General features: G+C 43.2%; 2 protein-coding genes across 2 annotated transcripts; one reads left to right on the top strand and one right to left on the bottom strand.

Annotated features, from left to right (window-relative positions):
• The first annotated feature begins 785 nt into the window (after positions 1-785).
• Positions 786-17944, top strand: FASN1 (Fatty acid synthase 1). Its single transcript, XM_011144469.3, has 10 exons — positions 786-1314; positions 7717-7886; positions 7987-8340; positions 8698-11855; positions 12061-12538; positions 12867-13218; positions 13292-14772; positions 15072-16015; positions 16296-16532; positions 16790-17944. Exons 2-10 carry the CDS (start codon positions 7778-7780, stop codon positions 16889-16891), a joined length of 7215 nt encoding a protein of 2404 aa, XP_011142771.1. The 5' UTR covers positions 786-1314; positions 7717-7777; the 3' UTR covers positions 16892-17944.
• On the bottom strand, positions 17661-19849 carry LOC105185167 (2-oxoglutarate and iron-dependent oxygenase domain-containing protein 3). Its single transcript, XM_011144468.3, has 5 exons — positions 19594-19849; positions 18959-19396; positions 18732-18885; positions 18434-18557; positions 17661-18349 (listed from the first exon to the last, which is right to left on the bottom strand). The coding sequence occupies exons 1-5, from the start codon at positions 19746-19748 to the stop codon at positions 18213-18215; spliced, it is 1008 nt and encodes a 335-aa protein (XP_011142770.1). The 5' UTR covers positions 19749-19849; the 3' UTR covers positions 17661-18212.
• Positions 19850-22065: the final 2216 nt, after the last annotated feature.

Here is a 22065-nt window from a genome sequence, read left to right as displayed (position 1 = left end):
GCAATACCGTCACTTAGATACGGTAAATGTAAATCGTGAAATTGGTCGCGTATATTGTAACATTATTATTTCTGAGCGAATAACGTTCACGATTTATGTTTACCGTATACCTGAGAGACGGTATCAGGGAGTTTTTGCAACACCGTCTCTCAGATACGGTAAACGTAAATCGTGAACGTTATTCGCTCAGAAATAACGTTGCAATGCACGTGAGCAATAGCATTCATGGTTTACATTCACCGTATCTGAGAGACAGTATTGCAAAAACTCCCTAATGTCACGACAGAGCATTACCATGGTGAAGTGAGGCGCAGCGCTGTGAGACGAGGCGAAGCGACGCCGACGCGGCGACGCGCGCTGCGATATATCGATCCACTTAGCTTTCACGTGCTTCAGGCTGGTGCGGTGCATCGAGCCGCACCACTCCACGCCACGCAACACCACGCTATACCACGCCACGCCACTGCCCCTGGCTGGTAAAAAGTGTCATCATTTCCTCGATAACATCCCCGACGTGTTGCGCAAAACGAGAGACGCGAGAACGGGACGACGATGGTCCGCGGGATGTCGCCGCGCCGGAGAGCATGTGACATTCGCATGTCCACGCACCCCGTCGTCACGAGATGTGTCGCGACGCCGGGCCGGGCCGGGGAAGCGAAGACGCTAGAACCACGAATGCCCGCGCACGACGGGTGTGGACAGACGCTCGGGCTCGGATCCTTCCGTTCGTACGGCGCAGATTCACGTTCCGGGATACATTCGTCTCGCCGTCCTCTTGCAAACGCGCGCGCGCGCGCGCGCACCTGACAGCGCGGCACGCATGCGCTCGCCAAATCCGCCTTCCCATTGGCCGCCACCACATGGTCTGATGTCAGACCACGGAACCCATCCAATTCAATAATAAGGAGATGCCCAAGAGCCGGGTTAGACGGCAGCCAGTCCTCCATTTAGTCGCCGATGTCGAACGGTTGCCTTCGCAACAAGATAGACTTGCTCGCACCGTGAGTCAAGCGAGTGCATTTATTCCACGCGACTTCACGATAACATTGATACGCGTAGCTCAGCGAGGAAGCAGCGCAGTCAGTCAATCAGTCATCAGTCATCAGTCAGCCAGCCAGCCAGCCAGCCAGCCAGCCAGCCAGCCAGCCAGCTAGCCAGCTAGCCAGCCAGCTAGCCAGTCGCCGCGGTCACATTCAAAAGATCGACGCGATCGCGCCACCGCGACACGGACGATCTTTTCCTCCTCTGCCCCTGCGACGACGTTTCTCGCTTCGCTTTCCGTCGGGATTATATTTGCACACGAAGCTAATTCAGGTGAGTCCTGGCGATCGATATCGGCGATCGGCGTAATCGCGCCGTGCATCTCTTCCTCCGAAGGATTTATTCAACGGACGGCGTCAGGCTGCGGCGGAAATTCTGCAACACAGTCCACGCTGCGCCACTTCTTCATAAAGCCCGTGTCAGACTTGAGGCCGGTCGTTACAACTTTTCGGTAAATTAACTGTGATAGTTAAATTATATGTTTGTCTTTGTTTTTTTTACAATTCAGAGAAAGACAAACATATGCTTTGATTATTAGATAACTTATCAAGAAGTTGGAACAACTGGTACGTTGAAATTTTCTTGTCTGAACCAAGAGTGTATTAAATATTTAGTTTAACGTTGAAGGAAAAAGAAACGTTTCAGTTGCAGTACAGCGGTAGTTTTGTTACGAAAGGGTAGGTCTGAGAGTATTTGAACTTTGCGGATTAGAGATTAGAATTCGAGGAATCGATTATCTTCGAGGCTTGGTTTTCTTCATTCCGATTCGAATTTCAAGCTCTCATTCGCAACCTTTTATTTTCGGTACCAGAATCTCTTTGCAGAATGCATATCAGACAAGAGTCTGTTTTCTTAGCTGAACTACGTTGCACTTTCGGCCTTTGGAGTGAAAGAAGTAAGCAATGTAACGAGATGCAGAATTACGGATCGGAGAAAGAGAGGAGAATTCGAAGAATTCACTAACTCTGATCTTGCCTTGCTTCGTTCGCAAAATTGTCGTGATTAAGTGATTAAGTCTTTCGTCTACAAAGTTTGGTTTCTGTATATTTAAGTTATTAATTAAACACAGACTTAAGATACGTAGAATCGTCGTAGCTAGATAGACGTTTCTCGGTGTTCCTCCGAAGTACAATGCGTTCGCCGCGAGGAGAGTATAATACCTGGAGAATATCATGCGTTACGCGATTTCTACGTCGTACACATCGGGTCGCGATTGGCTCTTCGACATGGAAAAATATTGGATTAATGCACGCGCATTTGGCATAATCGGCCGGCTTTCCTCCGGAAATTGCCGACCAGTATCGGGCGGAACAATCGCATTGGAAACTCCCAGTAGAGTGTATCTAGACTCTCGCGCAAAATTAGAATAAAAATATAAATGTCTTTCTTCTCTTCAAGCCTCGTTGAGACGTCTGGAAATTTATACGTTGCGAAAGTAATATTCATATGAATTATATAAACGCACCGTGAAAATTATTTCGAGATAAAAAGAAAACTTTACGAAAACATATGTATCGCGAATAAAAGTTTTGTTGCACAAATAGATAGCGGGTTGCACGAATAGATTATATAAAAAAGAAAAACAAAGTCCTCTGTACCTCATAAGACGCAAGAGTGTTGTGTGTGACGCAGCGCGCAATCCGTAAAGTAACGGAACTGACGAAACACAGAAGATACGACGATTGTGGTAGCGAAATTATTGTCCCCCCTGATTGTTTCCGATCGTACACACTATCGTGTATACATGAACAGAATATCGCTGAGAATCGGAGTGAACGGAAAGGCAGGGCAAAGTACGAAAAAACTCTGTTTTTTTCCTTACTCGGTTTTACGCGTTCACGCAATCACATGATTCGTACGAGCGAGAAACTCTAGTTTGTCATTGTTGAAAGAGGGCACCGGGACATTGCTTTCGTTTCTCTAGCTCTGCTCACACCGCCGATTTCGCTAAAGTTAGAGTAAATAACGTTTCCATTAACGTTTCTGCATAACGCGCGAGGTCTTACGTGTGCGACGTAGTAACGTAATGATTTCTGCGAAAACCACCGAATTGTGAGACTGCAATTTTCTCTTAAATCTGGACACGTAAAAGCAGAGTGTATTTTTAATTGATGGATCATTACCCTTGTCCTAAGAAGAAGACAAAGTTGCATTGTTCTTGCCTAAGCGTTGTCGAAATAATACAGTATAGTCATATAATACAGTATATTGAAAATTTCAATTAAGAATAAACGGGAAGAATGAAATTTCAGTGAAAATAATTCTTAACCGGTGTAAACTGATTCTTAAAATGGAAAAAAGTTTCCGCTTAACGCTGGGCGCTTTGTGTATCTGCAGTATTCGAATTTAGATTTTTCTTCATTAACATTTTACGAGATAGTGGTCCGTTATCTGTGTGCTGAATTTATTTTGCTTAATTTATAGCCATATTCATAGAATTTATAGAAATTACAAGTTTGTGCCTTTTTGCGTTGTTTTTTTAATTCTAATTATATGTAAAGCCGACGTGAAGAATATAATTTAAGCGCGTATTCGTCTTTCGTTAAGTATAAATACAAAGTATCTTCTAAGTTTACTTTGCAGCTGTCTTGCTTAGTCGACCCAAAGAATTATTTTGAATTAAACGTTCTTCTTAAGTTTCTTCCTTTACTTTTTTCTTTTTCTTTAAACTGATTCCAAGTGAACAATTTATTTAAAATATCTTCACGTGCCGACTTCACAATCAAGAGACGAAGAACTCCGCATTTGAAATTTAATATTGAGAACCCGCGGTATACCGAGTACCTTGGTCTTTACTTCACTTACTGATATCGTGACTTACTGATATCGTGACTTTCATTTGGCGCTGCACGTTTTTCTAAATTTCCACAGAAATTTCTTAAATTCTTCCTTCGAAAGTACGTTATAATTGATTAATTTCTCAATTGTCAATTACTGTCAAACGCGCGTGTCCGTGCGAATGCGTGGGCCCATCTCGGGAGATTCCGACGGTTCTTGGTCGTGTGAAGATATGACACTTGGTCATTTGCCGCGGTTTATTTCTAATGGCATGATTTAATAAGGCTCAACAGGTCGAGCGACGATTAATCGAGCGACGAACAATGTGCCTTCATGCGCCACAAGAGACACGGCAGCCAATGATCAATAATTAATCGCCATGGACAATTAGTTTTCGATTTCGTTGTCGATCGCATTATCGATGCGAGCGTCTTCAAATCCGTCACTTTGCGATGCTAATGAGCCGTATCGAATTATTTGTGCGGCGGTATTATTATCAGCCGTTTACGGTGAGCTGGCTACGGCTACGGATGTTATACGAGATAAAACGAGCATGAACGAAGTCGATGAAATCGTCAAAAGGCACGCGCAAATTTCAAAAGTACGGAACGAAGGTTTGAGATACGCTCGAGATGGTTTACTCACACGATTAACTCACTGTCAAGTGCAAAGAAATCTACACGACACTCGATTCCTTATTTGCCGCACGCGTCATACTGTCTGAAGTTCTCGTTATCGTACAGATAGGTGCAGGCGCACTATGCAACTGATTAATCGCGATTATGTTTGTTATATTAATGATTAATCTTGTACAAGAATAGAGTGGTGCTGGTAAAAGAGAAAGAGAGTGAGAAATATATTATCGGATCGTTATAGATCGGTTTCTCTTCAAGATCGTTTTGAAATTTGTCAAGAAGATATTGCGCGGATAACACGTAGTGTTTCCAGCGTTTATGAATTTTCATAAAGGATTTAAAAATCGCTCTAAAGAAAAAAATGCAGATAATTCTACTTGTGAAAAAAATGATTAGTTTTCTTTTCATAAAATGTCAATGTCAAATGCATATGTATATAAATAAGTATATGTATACAAATAAGCATGTTTAGAGATTATAAATATCTACAACTTTTACGTGCTAACATTTATAATTTCTAATTAACAATATAATTTATCATATATTTGTATACTACTCGACTGTTTAACGTAATATTTTTCGCTCTTTCGCATGAAATAAGGTTTGAATATCTAAATAATAGGCACATATCACACACACAATAAATAGTCAAAGATAAAAACTGTGATAATTTTTATTTCATAATGATGAATATCATATGAATGAATGCAATTATAGATTTTCGAAAGAAGAACAAGAGAGAAGGAACGAAAATTATTATGAAACTCAGTTGATATATTTACAGACGGAAATTTGAACGTTTTTAACTTTTCCTATCCGAGTTTCGTTTCCTAAAATTTGAGATGCTAAGAATGGAGAAAACATTAAAAAGTATCGATAAACTTGGACAAAATTACTAAATATAACGCAAAGACAGTTATCGCGCGAAGTAGACGCGTCACGTTTAGCATTGCCAATTTCACGAGGCTAGCTCGTGTTGTCATATTACCATGTTTTACCACATAGCGTATACATATCACATATAGTTTCAAGGATAATCCGCTGTTTACTTACGTCGAGTATGTCATAGATATAATTTTTGCATCGCTTACGTCGCTTCAGAATATCGTGAAATTTGAGGAAAGCAGTTCGTTCTACGTAAAAATACCCTCGGTATCAAACCACATCTCATTAACAGACGCGCGGTATACTTGCTTGCGACACAGTTTAGACAAAAGCAAGGTGCTTATCAAATTATCGCAATCGAATCAAAGACTAGCGACAAACGATTGTTAAAAAGAAAAAAAATTGATTTTTGTACTGATCTGAAATCGAAATAACTAAATTAGATTTACTAAAAAATCGATCTAAAAGCCGCTACATTATTTGACGCGGCTCAGACAATATTCTGGCAAAAGAATTTTGACGAAAAGGAGGAAAAGTATTCACAAACCGTTTCAGAAGCGAACGTACGTCTCGATATTTAACAATCGCGCGATAGGATTTATTTCGCGGTTGCGTGCGCTTTGCGTCGCATAGCGACGCGATAATTCGATGTTAAATTCGACTTTTCGATTAGAAACTCTTCCCATGTGACGACAAAAGATGAATGACATTTTCTGTTATCTAGCAATTTCACACGATCGATACGACATGGTTTGTTGCATAATCGTTCGTTATACAATGTATTGGCGATCTTACGTAGGAAATATTCATCATGCACGGGAATTTTCTTACCATAAGTCATAGGTTTGATATAAAAAGTTTTCGGTGATGTTATGCGAAAACTTTTTCTCCTACACAGTATTATATTTGACATGATGAGTGTGAAAAAGGAGAAATTTTTTCCGAGTGTTTCGCAAGAAGTATCTGCAAAAATTGCTCATGCGATCGAACGAAAATCATCGGGAGGTCTTGAAAGAAAATATGATATAACTCTAACGCTTATGCAAGTATGATTTTTCGCTGATCTCTAAATATCGAGTCGATGGTTATGTCATCGCTGGATCGATCGACGAATTTTTTGAGTCGAACATGCAACGAACGTCGCTGATGCTCGCTAATATGTACTTTGTAATTACGATTGTTATTACGGTAATGTCGACAAGCGATTAATATGTGTCGTAGAATTTTCCCAAATGTTATGTTTGGTATGAATATTCTTGAACATGTGGATACCTCGATTGCAGCAACATCAAATGCATCGCGTGTTACGTCTGAGATGTTTTTACATTTTCAATTACGAGAAATCGATTCGTGTATAATATTGCCGCTAGATTATGCGGCTATGCTAGAACGTATTCGACTGTGTATAATCAAATCAAAATTAACTATATAGTTAATAACAGACCAATGAATATGTGCATTTCGAATGTACGCATTTTTTGCAGTTTTTATTGAATTTGAACTTAAGCATTGTAGTAAGAACGAGCGGAACGATTGGAATCAACAATCAGCGCAGCAATTAGCATAGCAGCCAACAGCAATAATAATGTTAATAATTCTAAAGATATGACAAAAACAAGGTCTTCTCCCGATACGAGAAAATTGTCTTCCAAAGAAAAGTGCCTCTGAATTTTGTTCGACGAGATTGAGACGAGACACGGATGGCACACAAATAATCTATCGTGCGAGTATCGTGTACGATGTGATACTATACAAAGTTTCTATCGACCCCGGGTCATCGTTCCTCGACGCGTTACGATATATTCGGAGCATGTGTGTGCATGTGCGAGGTGTGAAAGAAGAGAGAGGGCGATGAAGGAAGGCAGAGGCAACGAAAAGGGGAGAAAGAGCGACACCCGCGAACAATCATAGCACAGAATTGGTTTATCTCCGGGTGAAATTGCTCAATTGAGATTACTCAATTAGATATGCTATGCGCCAATTGAACGTAATTGCGCATAATAATTGTTCACGGGCTGGTCGCCGCTTAGCTAGACTAGACTAGCTCTGTCAAGCAACGAGTTCAGATGTCGCTACTATGAACCCGCGAGAATGATATCCCCGTCTTCTGTTGATTCGCCGAGAACCGCCGCGGATCTCGTGATAACATCTCTCTGTGCAGAAATTCTGTACGCGTGAAGAGAAAGAGGGCGGTCATTTCTTCGTCTTCTGATTCGCGACTGCCTGAACTGACTGTCTGAAAATCCGACCGGAATTGAACCGAGAACAATAGACCGCGATCAGAAACCTACTGCACAGAAATGTTTCTGCCATTGCTCTGACAAGACTTGTCAGCGTTATATCAGAGAAACGTTCAATTGTGATGTCGTATTTGCAGGTGAAGACTCCAAGGACGTGAGGAAGGACTCGAAGGGCCAGATTCAAGCTACTCAGCAAAGATGCCCGCCCAGTTCGAAAGTGTTAACAGTCCCGTGACGCGGGAACCCATGGTAACTAATGGAGTGCCGTATTCCCTCGACAGTGACATCGTCATCACAGGCATTTCAGGTAAACATCGTCAAGAGTGTACCCGGCACATCGGAGCATCGACAGAGGGAGATCGTCGATTTACAGCTGTGTGACACATCAAATCACGCACTTGTTTCAGGTCGTTTGCCTGAGTCGGAAGATATCGAGGCGTTCAAGCAAAACCTGATGGAGGGTGTGGACATGATCACGGACGATAATCGCCGTTGGCCGGGCGGCATCTTTGGGTTACCACACAGAACCGCCAAGATCAAAGATCTCAGCAGCTTCGACGCCTCCTTCTTCGGGGTGCACCCGAAGCAGGCGAACGTAATGGACCCGCAACTTCGCATTCTATTAGAAAGCACGTTCGAGGCAATAGTTGACGCTGGCGTCAACCCATTCACCGTGAGAGGAACACGCACCGGAGTGTTCGTCGGTGTCTCCTCCGCGGAATCGGACGACTTTTGGACGAAAGATGCGGAGAGTGTAAACGGTTTGTATGTCCTCAAGTCACAAGTAGGAGGTAGGCGGCTACATTTTGCAAGGACGTTTTTAAGTGCCGTTATTATTTAGTTATCGTCGCGTACGGTACAGTAAAAGTCGCGGTAAACAAAGATAAAGTTGTGCAATGTCATTGCAATAATAACGGCACTGTCCTTAAGAATTACAGAACAAGTTTACTGGGGCTTATTGCCGGCCGATCGATCGTTGAAACCTCTCTTCGAGGCGTAAAACGTGTCGATGCAATTTTGATTCGAGCAAAAATAGAAAAAAAGAAAACCAAAGAAAAAAAGACCTAGGTTATCAATTCTCTTGCCTCTTTTGTGATTATTATTATTTCCGCTCACAGGATACGGATTGACCGGGTGTTGCAGAGGTATGCTCGCCAACAGAATCTCCTTCACGTTCGACTTCACCGGGCCGAGTTACGCCATGGACACGGCGTGTTCGTCGTCCATGTACGCGTTGTCTCAGGCGGTCGCAGCGATGCGCAGCGGCGACTGCGACGCTGCGATCGTCGGCGGGGTAAATCTCCTGCTGAAACCCACGAATTCGTTGCAATTTCATCGGCTGAACATGCTGTCCCAAGACGGCAAGTGCAAGGCATTCGACGCCGCCGTCAACGGTTACGCGAGGGCCGAGGCAGTGGTGGCGTTATACCTGCAGAAAGCAAAGGATGCACGTAGGGCCTATGCCACGGTGGTTCATGCGAAGGTAAACACAGACGGCAACAAGCCCGAGGGTATCACATACCCGAGCGGACGTATGCAGAACCAGTTGATGCGCGAGGTGTACTGCGAGGCGGGCATTAATCCCGCGGACGTGGTTTACGTGGAAGCGCATGGGACCGGCACGAAGGTGGGCGACCCGGAGGAAATCAACTCCATCGATCAGCTATTTTGCAAAGACAGAAAGACACCTTTGCTGCTCGGCTCGGTCAAGTCCAACATGGGACATTCGGAACCGGCGAGCGGTTTGTGCGCGATCGCCAAAGTGTTGATCGCGATGGAAAGCGGCGTGATCCCCCCGAATTTGCACTTCAACGTTCCGAATCCAGACATACCCGCTTTGATCGAGGGACGTATTCGAGTGGTCGACAAGACCACACCGTGGAATGGCGGACTCGTGGCAGTTAACTCATTCGGCTTCGGTGGCGCAAACGCGCACATTATTTTGCGTAGCAACCCGAAACCGAAGCTATCGCCGATGCTGAACACCAGCGAGCCCGTGTTGAAACTGGTCGCAGTGTCAGGTCGCACAGAGGAGGCGGTGCACGCCATGTTGAACGAGGTCTGGGAGCATCAGAACGACGACGAGTTCCATGCGCTGCTACACGCCGTGCACAAGAACGACATATCAGGTCACAGGTTCCGTGCTTACGAGATCTTCGGTGTCCACAGTTCGCGCGAGGTCGCCGAGGTAGCGATGCAGGACGAGCGACGTCCTATCTGGTTCGTGTTTAGCGGCATGGGCACACAGTGGCCGGGTATGGGCCGCGCGCTGCTCAGCATCGAGACCTTCCAACGTAGCCTGCGACGGAGCGCGGACGCGTTGAAGCCCTACGGCATCGATCTCATGAACATCATCATCAACGGCACCGACGAGAACGTGGTAGAAACTTTCGTGTCACTTGCAGCTATCCAAGTCGCTCTCGTCGACGTGTTGACGCTGATAGGCGTCCAACCGGACGGCATCGTCGGACACTCCGTCGGAGAATTGGGCTGTGCATACGCCGACGGTACGTTCACGCCGGAGCAAACTGTCCTGGCCGCTTACTGCAGAGGTAAGGCGATCCTGGACACCAAGCTGAAACCAGGAGCTATGGCGGCGGTCGGTCTGAGTTGGCAAGAGGTGAAGGAGATGTGTCCGCCCGACATCATCCCAGCCTGCCACAATGCCGCGGACTCGGTCACCATTTCTGGCCCGGTCGAGTCTATGCGAGCGTTCGTGGAGCAAATGAAGAGCAAGAACATCTTCGTCAAAATGGTCAACAGCTCCGGCATCGCCTTTCACAGTAAATACATCGCGTTAGCGGGGCCGAAGCTGCGCGCTTCGCTCGACGAGATCATAGCGAGTCCGAAACGCAGGTCGGCCAAGTGGATCTCCAGTTCGATACCCGAATCCGCATGGGGCAGCCCGCTCGCGCAATTCAATTCATCCGCGTACCACGTGAACAATCTGCTGTCGCCGGTTCTCTTCCAAGAGGCGATCGCGCACATCCCGGTGAACGCGATCACGATCGAGGTCGCGCCGCATTGCCTGCTGCAGGCGATTCTGCGCAGGTCGCTGCCGCCAACGGTCACCAACCTTAGTCTGCACAAACGCGATCATCCCAACAACTTGGCCTTCCTTTTGTCCAACGTGGGTAAGCTGTACATGACCGGCGCGCAGCCGGACATTGCCAAGCTGTATCCGCCGGTGAGCTTCCCCGTTGGCCGTGGAACGCCAATGATCAATTCGCTGATCAAGTGGGATCACTCCATCGAATGGGAAGTTGCGTCTTTCAAGAATATGGCAAGTCAGTCGGGAGAGACCATTATACAGGTGAATCTGTCGAACGAAACGGACGAGTATATAGCGGGTCATCAAATAGACGGCCGAATCCTCTTCCCAGCTACCGGCTATATGTTGCTCGTGTGGAAAACATTCGCAAAACTGCGCGGAGCCGACTTCGAGCAACTGCCGGTGGTCTTTGAGAACGTACACTTCCAGCGCGCCACCATCATACCGAAGGGGGGCCTGGTTAAATTCGCGATCAACATCTTCGAGGGTACGGGTAATTTTGAGATCTGCGAGAGTGGCACGGTCGCCGTTAGCGGAAGCATTCGCATGTCCAGTAACATCAAGGAGGACCAGCTGACGTTACCACCGCCGTCCGAGACTATCGACGAGGGAGTCCTGCCTCTCAATACCAATGATATCTACAAGAAGTTGAGGCTGTGCGGTTACGAGTATCGCGGTATCTTTCAGGGGATCAAGAGTGGTAACGGCTACGGGACTATCGGCGAGCTTTCCTGGGTTAACAATTGGGTCTCCTACATGGACTCTATGCTCCAGTTCAACATATTGATTTCCAAGCACCAATTGTTGTATCTGCCGTCACGCCTCCAATACGGTGCGATCGATCCCACTGTTCATCGACAATTGCTCGATGCATCATCGAAGGACGCCAGCTTGCCGGTGTATAATTACAAGGATCTCAAGATTATTAAGTCAGGTGGCATCGAGTTCAGAGGCTTGAAAACGTCTTTGGCACCGCGTCGCCAGCAGACCCAGGTCAGTCCTACACTCGAACGATATACGTTCCTGTCATACGAAAATCCGTCCAGGTTTGCCAAGGAGGACTCTTGGGACAAGATGCACACGTTCAACGTGCTGCTACAAATCGTTCGCGAGAATATGATATCGTCCAAGATAAAGGTGGTGGAGGTCATGGGCGAGCGAACTCCGAAAGATTTGTTGGCACCTCTTCTGCTCGAGTGCCTCAATAGTACATCTTTAATTAGTGTGAGTATGGTACTCTAATGAGCAACACACTGTAATTATTTCAGAAAATTTCTGAAATTATTTCACAGTTCTTTAAACAAGTGCAAGGCTGCGAATGCAAGTCAAGCATAATACCGCATCGGTGTATTGTTGTATCATTCTTACATAGATTGTCACGATGTATTTATTTTTGAGGAGCTTACCGAAGTTTTTTGACTGATTCTAGGCTGTCGAGTTTCAAGTAGCTGTCGTCTCACCGGATAATCATGCAGCGAGTCTTAGCAAAATGAAGCTGCAAGTTGTAGTGCGAGATGTGAAAAATGTACCACCTGCTCAAGATGTTAATCTCGTTGTGGCGGCGAACGTATTGTCCGATCAATCATGTAACGTCCTGAAGAATCTAACGGCTGCTTTGAAACCCGACGGTTTCGTTCTTCTGGAGGAGACCGAAACTCAACTCGCTCAAGTTGACCTGAGAGCCATGCTCAAGAAGGCAGATCTGGTGTTGGTTAGCAAGCAAATCAACTCTGCAGAAAATATCTACTTATTGCTGAAGAAGCGATCGCAAAAGAAGGGAGAACCGATCGTCGTGTACATCACGGAGAAAAATCTCTCCTGGCTGAAGGAACTGAAAGCAGCACTGCAGAAATCCAATGACGAGCAGCAACAAGTGCTCTTGGTGTCCCAAGGCGAAGAGTTGCTTGGTAAAATCACGTGAATTGGTGCATCATTTGCGTAAACTCATTTAGGTGTCCACTTACGTGAAAAATAACATTAATTTTTATTTTTATTTAAATATTCTTTTCTTTTTGTTTATATATTTTTGTTTATATATTTTATGTAAAGCTTTATCTTCTCATCACGTGTTTTCACGTCACATCATCGTGTCACATTCTCACTTGCTCTTAGAGATTTAATCCCTCGGACAGGGTTGAATTATCGCGAAGTAGTTTGCAGGAACAAACTCTTGATCTGACTGATTGACGCGGGTGATCGTGGACCTGTTACAAATGCGTAACTTCTCGTTTACAGGTCTAGTTGGGCTTATGACATGCATCCGACAAGAGACTGGTGGTGGAAACGCGCGCTACATGTTTATCTGCGACAAAAACGTTCCCAAGTTCGATCTGAACGTAGAGTTGTACGCCAATCAACTGGACAAAGGACTGGTGGCGAACGTGCTGTACAGAGGAGTGTGGGGCAGCTATCGGTTCCTGCAATTGCCTCAACAGAACAACATACCATGCGTACAAAGCAAGAACGCCTACGTGAACACGCTGGTCAGGGGTGACTTGAGCAGCTTAAGATGGGTCGAGAGTCCGTTGAAATACCGTCAATCCGACAAACTTCTCTGCGAGGTGTATTACGCGCCATTGAACTTCAGGTAAGCTCGGAGCGAAGGAATTTCGTTGATCTCTCGACTGAATCGATGCGACAAATGCGAATGAATCTTGCAGAGATATCATGCTAGCTACTGGAAAGCTACCGCCGGACGCCTTGCCGAGAAAGATGGCCACGGAGGATTGTATATTAGGACTGGAATTCTCCGGAAGACTCGAGGATGGCCGTAGAGTGATGGGAATGGTCGAGGCTCGTAGTTTGGCGACTACTCTCTTAGTTGATCCCGGTTTCCTCTGGGAGGTACCCGATAAGTGGACGCTGGAACAAGCGGCAACGATACCGGTCGTTTACTCGACCAGCTACTACGCTCTGTTTGTACGGGGTCAGCTGAAAGCAGGCGAGAGCGTATTGATTCACGCCGGAACTGGCGGCGTCGGCCATGCGGCGATCACCATCGCCTTGCACGCCGGTTGCACTGTTTTCACCACTGCCGGCACACCGCAAAAAAGGAAGTACCTCTTGAACACCTTCCCGCAACTGAACGACAAGCACATCGGTAATTCCCGCGACACCAGCTTCGAGCAGATGATTCTCACGGAGACACAGGGACGTGGAGTGGATGTAATATTGAATTCGTTGGCGGAGGAGAAACTGCAGGCCAGCATACGGTGTCTCGCGCAAAACGGTCGCTTCCTGGAAATCGGCAAATATGATATGTCCAATGACAACTGCGTCGGAATGTCCATGTTCCTGAAAAACACGTCCTTCCATGGTATATTGCTGGAAATGCTGTTCGACGAATACGCGGAGAAGCAGGTGATGCAATTGGTCACGGAAGGGATCGCGAACGGCGCGGTGCAGCCACTACCCACGATCGTGTTCTCGGAGCAGCAGCTCGAGGACGGATTCAGATACATGGCGGCGGGCAAGCACATCGGCAAGGTAGTGCTGAAGATTCGTAACGAGGAGCCGAAGAAGTGTGTGCGGCCGGTACCGATACTCGTCCCTGCCGTGCCGCGTACTTATATGGATCCGAGGAAGTCGTACGTGATAGTCGGTGGCCTTGGCGGCTTCGGTCTGGAATTGACGAACTGGTTGATCGCACGTGGCGCCAAGTACATCGTTCTCGTGTCACGTTCGGGCATACGCACCGGCTACCAGGCGTTCTGTGTGCGACAATGGCGCGAGAACGACATCACGGTCTTCATTTCTACGGCGGACGCTACGACGCTAGCGGGTGCTGAGCGCCTGTTCGCCGAGAGCAACAAGCTCGCACCGGTGGGCGGCGTATTCAACTTGGCGGTCGTGTTGCGTGACGCCTTGATCGAGAATTTGGAGGAGGACGATTTTAAGACGGTGATGTTGCCGAAGATTGACGTCACGAGACACCTGGACATCGTGTCAAGGAAGGCTCACGTGCCGTTGGATTATTTCGTCGTGTTCTCCTCCATTTCTTGCGGCTGCGGCAACATAGGTCAGACCAATTACGGTTTCGCGAACTCGGCTATGGAGAGGATAATAGAGGACAGACATCGGAACGGCTTGAAAGGCCTTGCGATTCAGTGGGGTGCGATCGGAGACGTCGGCATAATTACCGGTAAATACAAGAGAGACCATTTTATTATTATTATGTCCGAACGGACAGGAGACTCGCTGTTTCTATTTCGGAAGTCCTGAAGTTTTCGGTTTGGCAGCTCTCAATCTTCGACCGAATTATTATCCTAGATAATATATTATGAAAGTAATATAAGAATTGTAGTGAATTGTTACCTTTTGAGTAACGAATCACTTAAAAAAAAGAGACTCAATTGTAATGAAGTGTACTACTTCTTTTTTCTCATTACCCGCTCCTTACAACAATACATTTATGCGTTTTATACGTGCTTGTGTTTCCAGAATTAATGGGTGACAACGACATCATGATAGACGGCATTCTGCCGCAACTTCTGTCAAGCTGCCTCAAGACCATAGACAGCTTCCTATCCATGGAGCAACAATACCCGGTGCTATCTTCCATGGTGATAGCTGAGAAGCACAAATCCGATGACGGTAACAAAATCGGCCTCGTGGAATTGATTGCCAATATCCTGGGCATTAAAGACGTGAACTTGCTAAATCCTAACAACAGCCTGGCCGACGTGGGCATGGACTCGCTGATGGGCACGGAGATCAAGCAGATTCTCGAGAGAAATTACGACATCATACTGTCGCCGCAGGATATTCGCACGCTGACGATCACCAAATTGCGAGAGATGTCATCGGTTAATAACAAGACTGTTGTTAACGAATCTTCTGTCGTCGCGAATGAGGACTCGAACGAGTCTTACAATAATTCCGTCGACATGCTGCTGATGCAGTGGCCGAGCGATGACCTGCTGCCGAAGGAGGCTCTGGTGCGCCTGAAGACGAAGGGCTCGAAAGGACCGGCATTGTTCGTCGTTCACGCGATCGAGGGCCTCACGAATTCGCTCGAGCAAATAGCCAGTCACATGGAAAGTCCGCTGTGGGGTCTGCAGAGTATCGAGGTGGCTCCCCACAACACCGTATCGGAGTTGGCCAAATTTTACTTGAATGTCATTAGAAAAGTCCAGGATAAGGGGCCGTACAACCTGGCCGGTTACTCGTTCGGCGCGTGTATCGCTTTCGAGATGGCCATACAATTGGAGTCTGCTGGCCAGAAGGTGGCTTTGACGCTGATTGACGGCTCACCACTATACGTGAAACAGCAGGTGGAGATGATCGGTAAGATAGACATGAACGAGGACTTTACTTCGGACAGTTGTATGAAGGCGTTGGCGTACTTCACCATACAATTGAACAGGGATGTTACTTTCGGTCAGGTGAGCATGGCGAACGCTTAGTACACTTCGGGGTGTTCCTCCTCTTCTTCAATTAAAATATATACAATGTTATACTTTGTATTTATTAAAAAAAAAAAAAACATTTCTTTTCCTCGATGTGCCCCTTGAATTATCTTCAAAGAGAGAGAGAGAGAGAGAGAGAGAGAGAGAGAGAGAGAGAGAGAGAGAGAGAGAGAGGAATTAAACCGAATAATTGGCAGATATGCAATCTGCTAAATGGAGACGTTTATTTCGCTGATCGCGACGTGTCTTATTTCAGGCATACAAAATTCTGAAGACGACAAAGACGGACGTGGAGATGTTCGACAAAATGGTGGAAATTATCGGTAACAAACGATTCTCGAGCGATGATCTAAAAATTGCCGGATATCACTTGTTCAAGAAACTGGCGGCCGGCGCGATCTACGTTCCCACCAAGAAGTTCAATGGACCAATCACATTGATCAAAGCGACGGATAACTTTATACCTCTGGAGAAGGATTACGGACTGTCCAAAGTAAAATTTCTATTTCTTAACGAGTTTTTAAGTTTTTTCTAAGATTTCTTTTGTTATTCGATCTTTATAGTTTTATTTTCTCTTCTTCTCTCTTATTAATATTGGATATATTTTTTTAAAAAACCTTGTAAATGAGCTTCTGCGACAGCAATCGATTCAGATATATTGCTGATGAATATTGCTTTCGGAAATGTTATGCATGTAATATGTATAAATTTTCGAATTCGACTGTGTTCATCTTGACTTTTTGTTTTCAGACATGCATGCAGCCGGTACGGATAGAAGAGATAATCGGTAATCACAGGACGATACTAATAGGAGAAAGTGCAAAAAAGATTGCGAGTATCCTGCAAGCGTAGTTTAAAAAACATACCGTTGTTCCAGAGCTTGCGCGAAGTTTAAGAATTACGCTCGATGATGTTCCATGTGTGCGGTATCGAAGTAGAATTTAGCGATCGACTTCTTACTTATGTATAAGGACATTTTCTCTGTATATGCCTTTCGTAATTTTATTTCAATGTTGCGATGTTATCGGAGGGCCTCCTGTTTTTTTTCTTTTTTTTTTTTGCGAGCAAAAATAGATCGTATAAAATGGGGAATACGCAAATAAAGCGGGACGAGAGGTGTAGCTTTTCATGATAGTATTTCTACGTTACCAATTAATACGAGTTATATATAATCTAATATGTTATCGTAGTATTTAAGTTTACGGGTACGTCTTTAAGTTTATTTGAAGAATTTGTTTTTAAGACTATATTATTAAGCGATTATTTCAAACGAAGGATTTTCGTTGAGTCTAAGTTTAACCTGTATCTATTTATTTAAATTATTCTGATAACCGAGAGACCTATCGCGCGTTATTTCTTTTTTCAAATAGTGATCAATCGGTACTTTAGTTTTTTTTTACGCAAATTAGTATTGTTCTTTCTAGCCGCTATGTAACAAGAAAAAGCCCTCCTCTCCCTGTTGCTTTTCATCGCACGATGAAATTGTAAATAACAATGACAAAATATACCAAAGCGCAAATATATCGACGCAATTATTAATCAGTGATAAACTGTCGCTCTCTCATTGTTCCTAAATATTGTTATTAAAGCGTTATCGTGTCATGAAATTAGTCCAACGGTGTATAATAATCTCATATATTGCACATTCCGTTAATAGTTACAGATTCTCGGTACAATGACAAGAGAAAGGGGCTAGGTCTGCGAACATTTCAGCAAGAATGTTGTATTTTCGACAAACTTGGAGAAAAAGACGTTAAACACGCTATGTGTATTATCTGCTAACATCGTATCCGCTTACGTATCGTATTATTACGTAAAAGAAAATAATCGTTATAGAAATATGCGAAACAGCACCTTGTATAGTTGATGTAATGTTCATTCCAATATACTTGCATTTTAATTCAACTCGTCTACGATCATATTTCTATTTCCAAACACAAACCACGTATAAAAACAATATTTGTTTTATTAATCTTAATACTGTTGAAAATACTGTTCGGTTAAGGAAATAAGACAAATAGTTTTACATATATAAATGCCTTTTACTTAAAACGAGATCAGCAATTATATTTGTGCCGATTAACGCGCGAGCGAAAAGATTTGAGCTTTTTATACTGACACGAAATTATAAATGACACAAAGTACAAATCGACAAGAGATGCTATTGCAAATTTTAGATGAAATATGTGTCTGATATCGCGGAGTTTTTATCGCATGTGAAGGATATTGTCAAGGCGTAGCGAGTGCCAGACTTCACTTTTTCGACTAGATGCAAATTTTCACTGCCTGATGTGAAGATCGATACCCTACCTGGAAATATTGCATTTCGTGATTATCACTCTAATCACGGATCATTTACAGTTGCGTGTAAGCACTCTCTTGTATGTACTTTACCTTTTCTCGGTTCTATCGTCGAATTGACGTACTTGTCCATAAATACGAATCGACCGCCTTCAAAATCTTTGTCATAGTCGTTCAAATATACCAATGATGTATAATAAAATGATTCGTAAGTCTCCTGAAATGTATAGTCTTACATGTAGCTTACAGATACAGATATTTCGCCTCTTTAAATATTCCTGAAGCGCCACAAAGTAATCATAGTAAATGAATAGTGAAAAAATGAAACTGTTTACAATTAGTTTTGAAAATTGATGCATTCTATAAAATAAATACCTAGAATAAAACATACCTTATCGACGTGTGGATGCCAATATTCATCATAAATAGTCTGTGCAGGCTTATTAGTCATTCGCGAAAAAAAAGTTGGTTTAGTTAAATATATTTTTTCGACATCTACACCAAAGTTTTCCGCCACTGCACGCTGTATCTTTTCTCTCACTGCTCTGCAAGTTAAATGTAACATTCTTCTGCTAAGTAATATTCTTTTCCTCTAGACATGTGATAACAAATTGGTACCTGTATATTGCTAAATCCACAGAATTGAATATTTCCTTTGCTTTTGATAGCTCATAGACATTGGTAAATTCCTGGCCCTTACATAGAGCTCCAGAATAAAGATCCAATGTACTAGCACCACCATCTGAGCCAGCTAAATTTAACGCACTTTTAGCTAATTTTAATAGAACATCAACTTCTGTTGCTGAGACAAGCTTGTCAGTGACAAACCTGCCACATTTTTCTGATATACAGCCAGGGTATGTCTCTAATTTGGCTATATAATCTGCAGAACAGTCAACATTCTGCGAACGACTTACTAGCACATCTTTCTGCTTTGCCAGAGATATCTCTCTGCCGTGCTTACCATTGTACCAAACTATTAACAATACCCCAAGTATTAAAATGCTTCTAGACCATACCCTCTGGTATGGAAACGATACAGGAGGTCCATATTTCCTATGAAAAGAAAGCAGATTAGATCACCGGGTACTACAACACTTTGATAAACACTAGACAACACAAATTAGTAAAAAAATTTAAATGAAAAAAAAGAATTGTGTTATTCGGATTGCTACATATAAACATATATATATGAAATACAACAAAGGATTTTTCTTAAAAGATAATTTATTAAATTTGAATTTTTTACTTACAAGTCGACTGGTGGTCTTTGAATCTTGTTCTCCTCTTTTTGTTTCGTATTTTTCTTTGGTGTGCCTCCTGCTTCTTCTTTTCCAAGTGCCTGTTCCTTCTGCGACGCATTTTTCTGTGCATTCTTTCTTTTCATTTTCTTTACCTCTTGCACCATTTCGTAACCACAGCTGACTGCTTCACGTTAAAGTTTTATATTAAATCGTAGCTGTCAGACTCGCGTGTAGCACTTAGTGCAACAGTACATTATCCTTTGTGCACTTTGCTTCAAGCAGATGGAGGATCAATTGATCTGTTCTTTTTAAGGGGATACTGGCAGCTGGAGTAGTCGTCAACGAACTTGCAAAGCGTCGATAACGTAGAAGCGATCGTCAAAAAGTAGGGAACGTTATCATCTGTTATCGACGTTAGTGAATTTTGGTACACATATGTGTACACAGGGTGTTATAAAAGTCCCGGAAGAGCAGAATAACTCGAAAAATATGAGTCCTAGAAAAAATGCGAAGTACTGGGTTTTTATGATTTTTTCCAGGCTATCTGACGGTGACCTTGGATTTGACCTCGACAATGAGCTCGAAGGTCATTTCAAGGTCAGATCAATTTTTTTAAATAGGACCCCATACTTTTGACCCTAGAAATGAAAAGAGTGGAAAATTTTACGTTCGGATATGACCTTGAACACTGCCAAATTTGACCTCTGTAGGTCACATAAAGGTCTAAGCTTGTTTTAGGCTGAAAACGCGAATATCTTCGAAAATGCACCTGCTTTACGTTCGGACATGACGTTCTCAACCTTGTAAAATTTTTCAATCTTGACACTTTTAGATCAAAAGTATGGATTTTCAGTCCTAAAAAAGTCCGGTTTAACCCTAATAATAATCCCAACTCATGACCTTGAGAATAAGAGCAAGATCACGGCTGAATGTCCCTCGTTGACGTCTACATTCTTATTCTTATGCGTAACATTGCTCCCTAGCAGGTGCATTTTCGAAGATATTCGCGTTTTCACCCTAAAACAAGCTTAGACCTTTATGTGACCTTCAAAGGTCAAATTTGGCAGTGTTCAAGGTCATATCCGAACGTAAAATTTTCCGCTCTTTTCATTTCTGGGGTCAAAAGTATGGGGTCCTATTTAAAAAAATTGATCTGACCTTGAAATGACCTTCAAGCTCATTGTCGAGGTCAAATCCAAGGTCACTGTCAGATAGCCTGGAAAAAATCATAAAAAAAAGTACTTCGCATTTTTTCTAGGACTCATATTTTTCGAGTTATTCTGCTCTTCCGAGACTTTTATAACACCCTGTATATATATATATATATACACATACATATAAATTATAAATTAAATTATATATATATTTATATGTATATATATAGCTAAATTAATTTAAGACATTACATGTGAGGTTGTGATTGATGTGTACGACATACGTGTGGAATATAACAACGTCTTCCGACTAGATTGTGAATGCAACCTAATAAGCGTGCGATCGAGGGAACAAAGATACGAGAGAGTTTCAAACATTAATCTTTTTATTAGCTGTACAGATTGAAAAATCCTTTTGCACAATGAAAGTAACTTATAATAACGAAGACCGGAAAACAAAGTTTCATATAAAATTCAATGAAAAATTTAACAATTATAGTTTCCTTGTCATAACATTACTCCACGCATGAAACAGACAAGGATAGTACGATTGTGTCTGCCTGTACTACCATCGATCATGATTATGCGGAACTAATCTACTGTTCTGTTTTATCCAAAAATGTAACAAACACAATTCCGTATGCATTACATTTTTCTCAAACACTATTCTTTTTACACTGACTTCTAAGCTCATTTCTGTTACTTCAGTATTATTCTTTCATATTATGGCTAGTCCGGAAGTAAAAGCTTTTGCATGGATAAACTGCAGAACTTTTATAATTAATAAGTAAAGTTACGAGCTGACACAAAACATGATAACGAAACTGTAATTTTGTAATTTTTCATTGAATTTTACATAAAACTTTGTCTTTCGGTCTTCGTTATTATAAGTTACTTATTATCGTTATTATAAATACTTTCGTTGTACAAAAGGATTTTCCAATCTGTCCCGCTAATAAAAAGAATAGTGTTTGAAAAGATTGAATCAATGTGTCGGTAAAACAGACGACTCCAGGATTCCTTAACTGCACCGGTTTTTAACAGTTTTTAAGTTTTTCAGACTCAAACCGCTAAATACCGGCTTTATAGTTTTCATCTGAGACTCGAACCATTACATACCGGCTTACAGATTTTAGCCAATATTCTAATCACTATCGGCTTACAGACTACAGTTAAAATTCGAATCACTAAGGCCCAGTTCCACAAAATCAAGTTTAAACCGTGATTATCTGAACTGACGTTACATTTAACGGCATGGTTAAACTTATATCGCGTTCCACATCATGTTTTGTCACAAACTGTAGTTTATTTAAACCTATAGTCTGTA

This window comes from Harpegnathos saltator, unplaced genomic scaffold (assembly GCF_003227715.2).
Source record: "Harpegnathos saltator strain DR-91 unplaced genomic scaffold, Hsal_v8.6 scaffold659, whole genome shotgun sequence".
Taxonomy (NCBI): domain Eukaryota; kingdom Metazoa; phylum Arthropoda; class Insecta; order Hymenoptera; family Formicidae; genus Harpegnathos; species Harpegnathos saltator.
Note: the sequence above shows the minus strand (reverse complement) of the source record. Positions and strands in the feature narration are given on the sequence as shown.

Excerpts from the sequence above, each read along its gene's own strand:
- FASN1 (XM_011144469.3), top strand. The coding sequence starts at position 7,778 with ATGCCCGCCCAGTTCGAAAGTGTTAACAGTCCCGTGACGCGGGAACCC. Across the intron at positions 11,856-12,060 it reads ATAGTACATCTTTAATTAGT|GCTGTCGAGTTTCAAGTAGC; the intron begins GTGAGTATGGTA and ends GACTGATTCTAG. Across the intron at positions 12,539-12,866 it reads CCAAGGCGAAGAGTTGCTTG|GTCTAGTTGGGCTTATGACA; the intron begins GTAAAATCACGT and ends TCTCGTTTACAG.
- LOC105185167 (XM_011144468.3), bottom strand. The coding sequence starts at position 19,748 with ATGGTGCAAGAGGTAAAGAAAATGAAAAGAAAGAATGCACAGAAAAAT. Across the intron at positions 18,886-18,958 it reads GTGGATTTAGCAATATACAG|AGCAGTGAGAGAAAAGATAC; the intron begins GTACCAATTTGT and ends TTTAACTTGCAG. Across the intron at positions 18,350-18,433 it reads GACGATAGAACCGAGAAAAG|GTAGGGTATCGATCTTCACA; the intron begins GTAAAGTACATA and ends CAATATTTCCAG.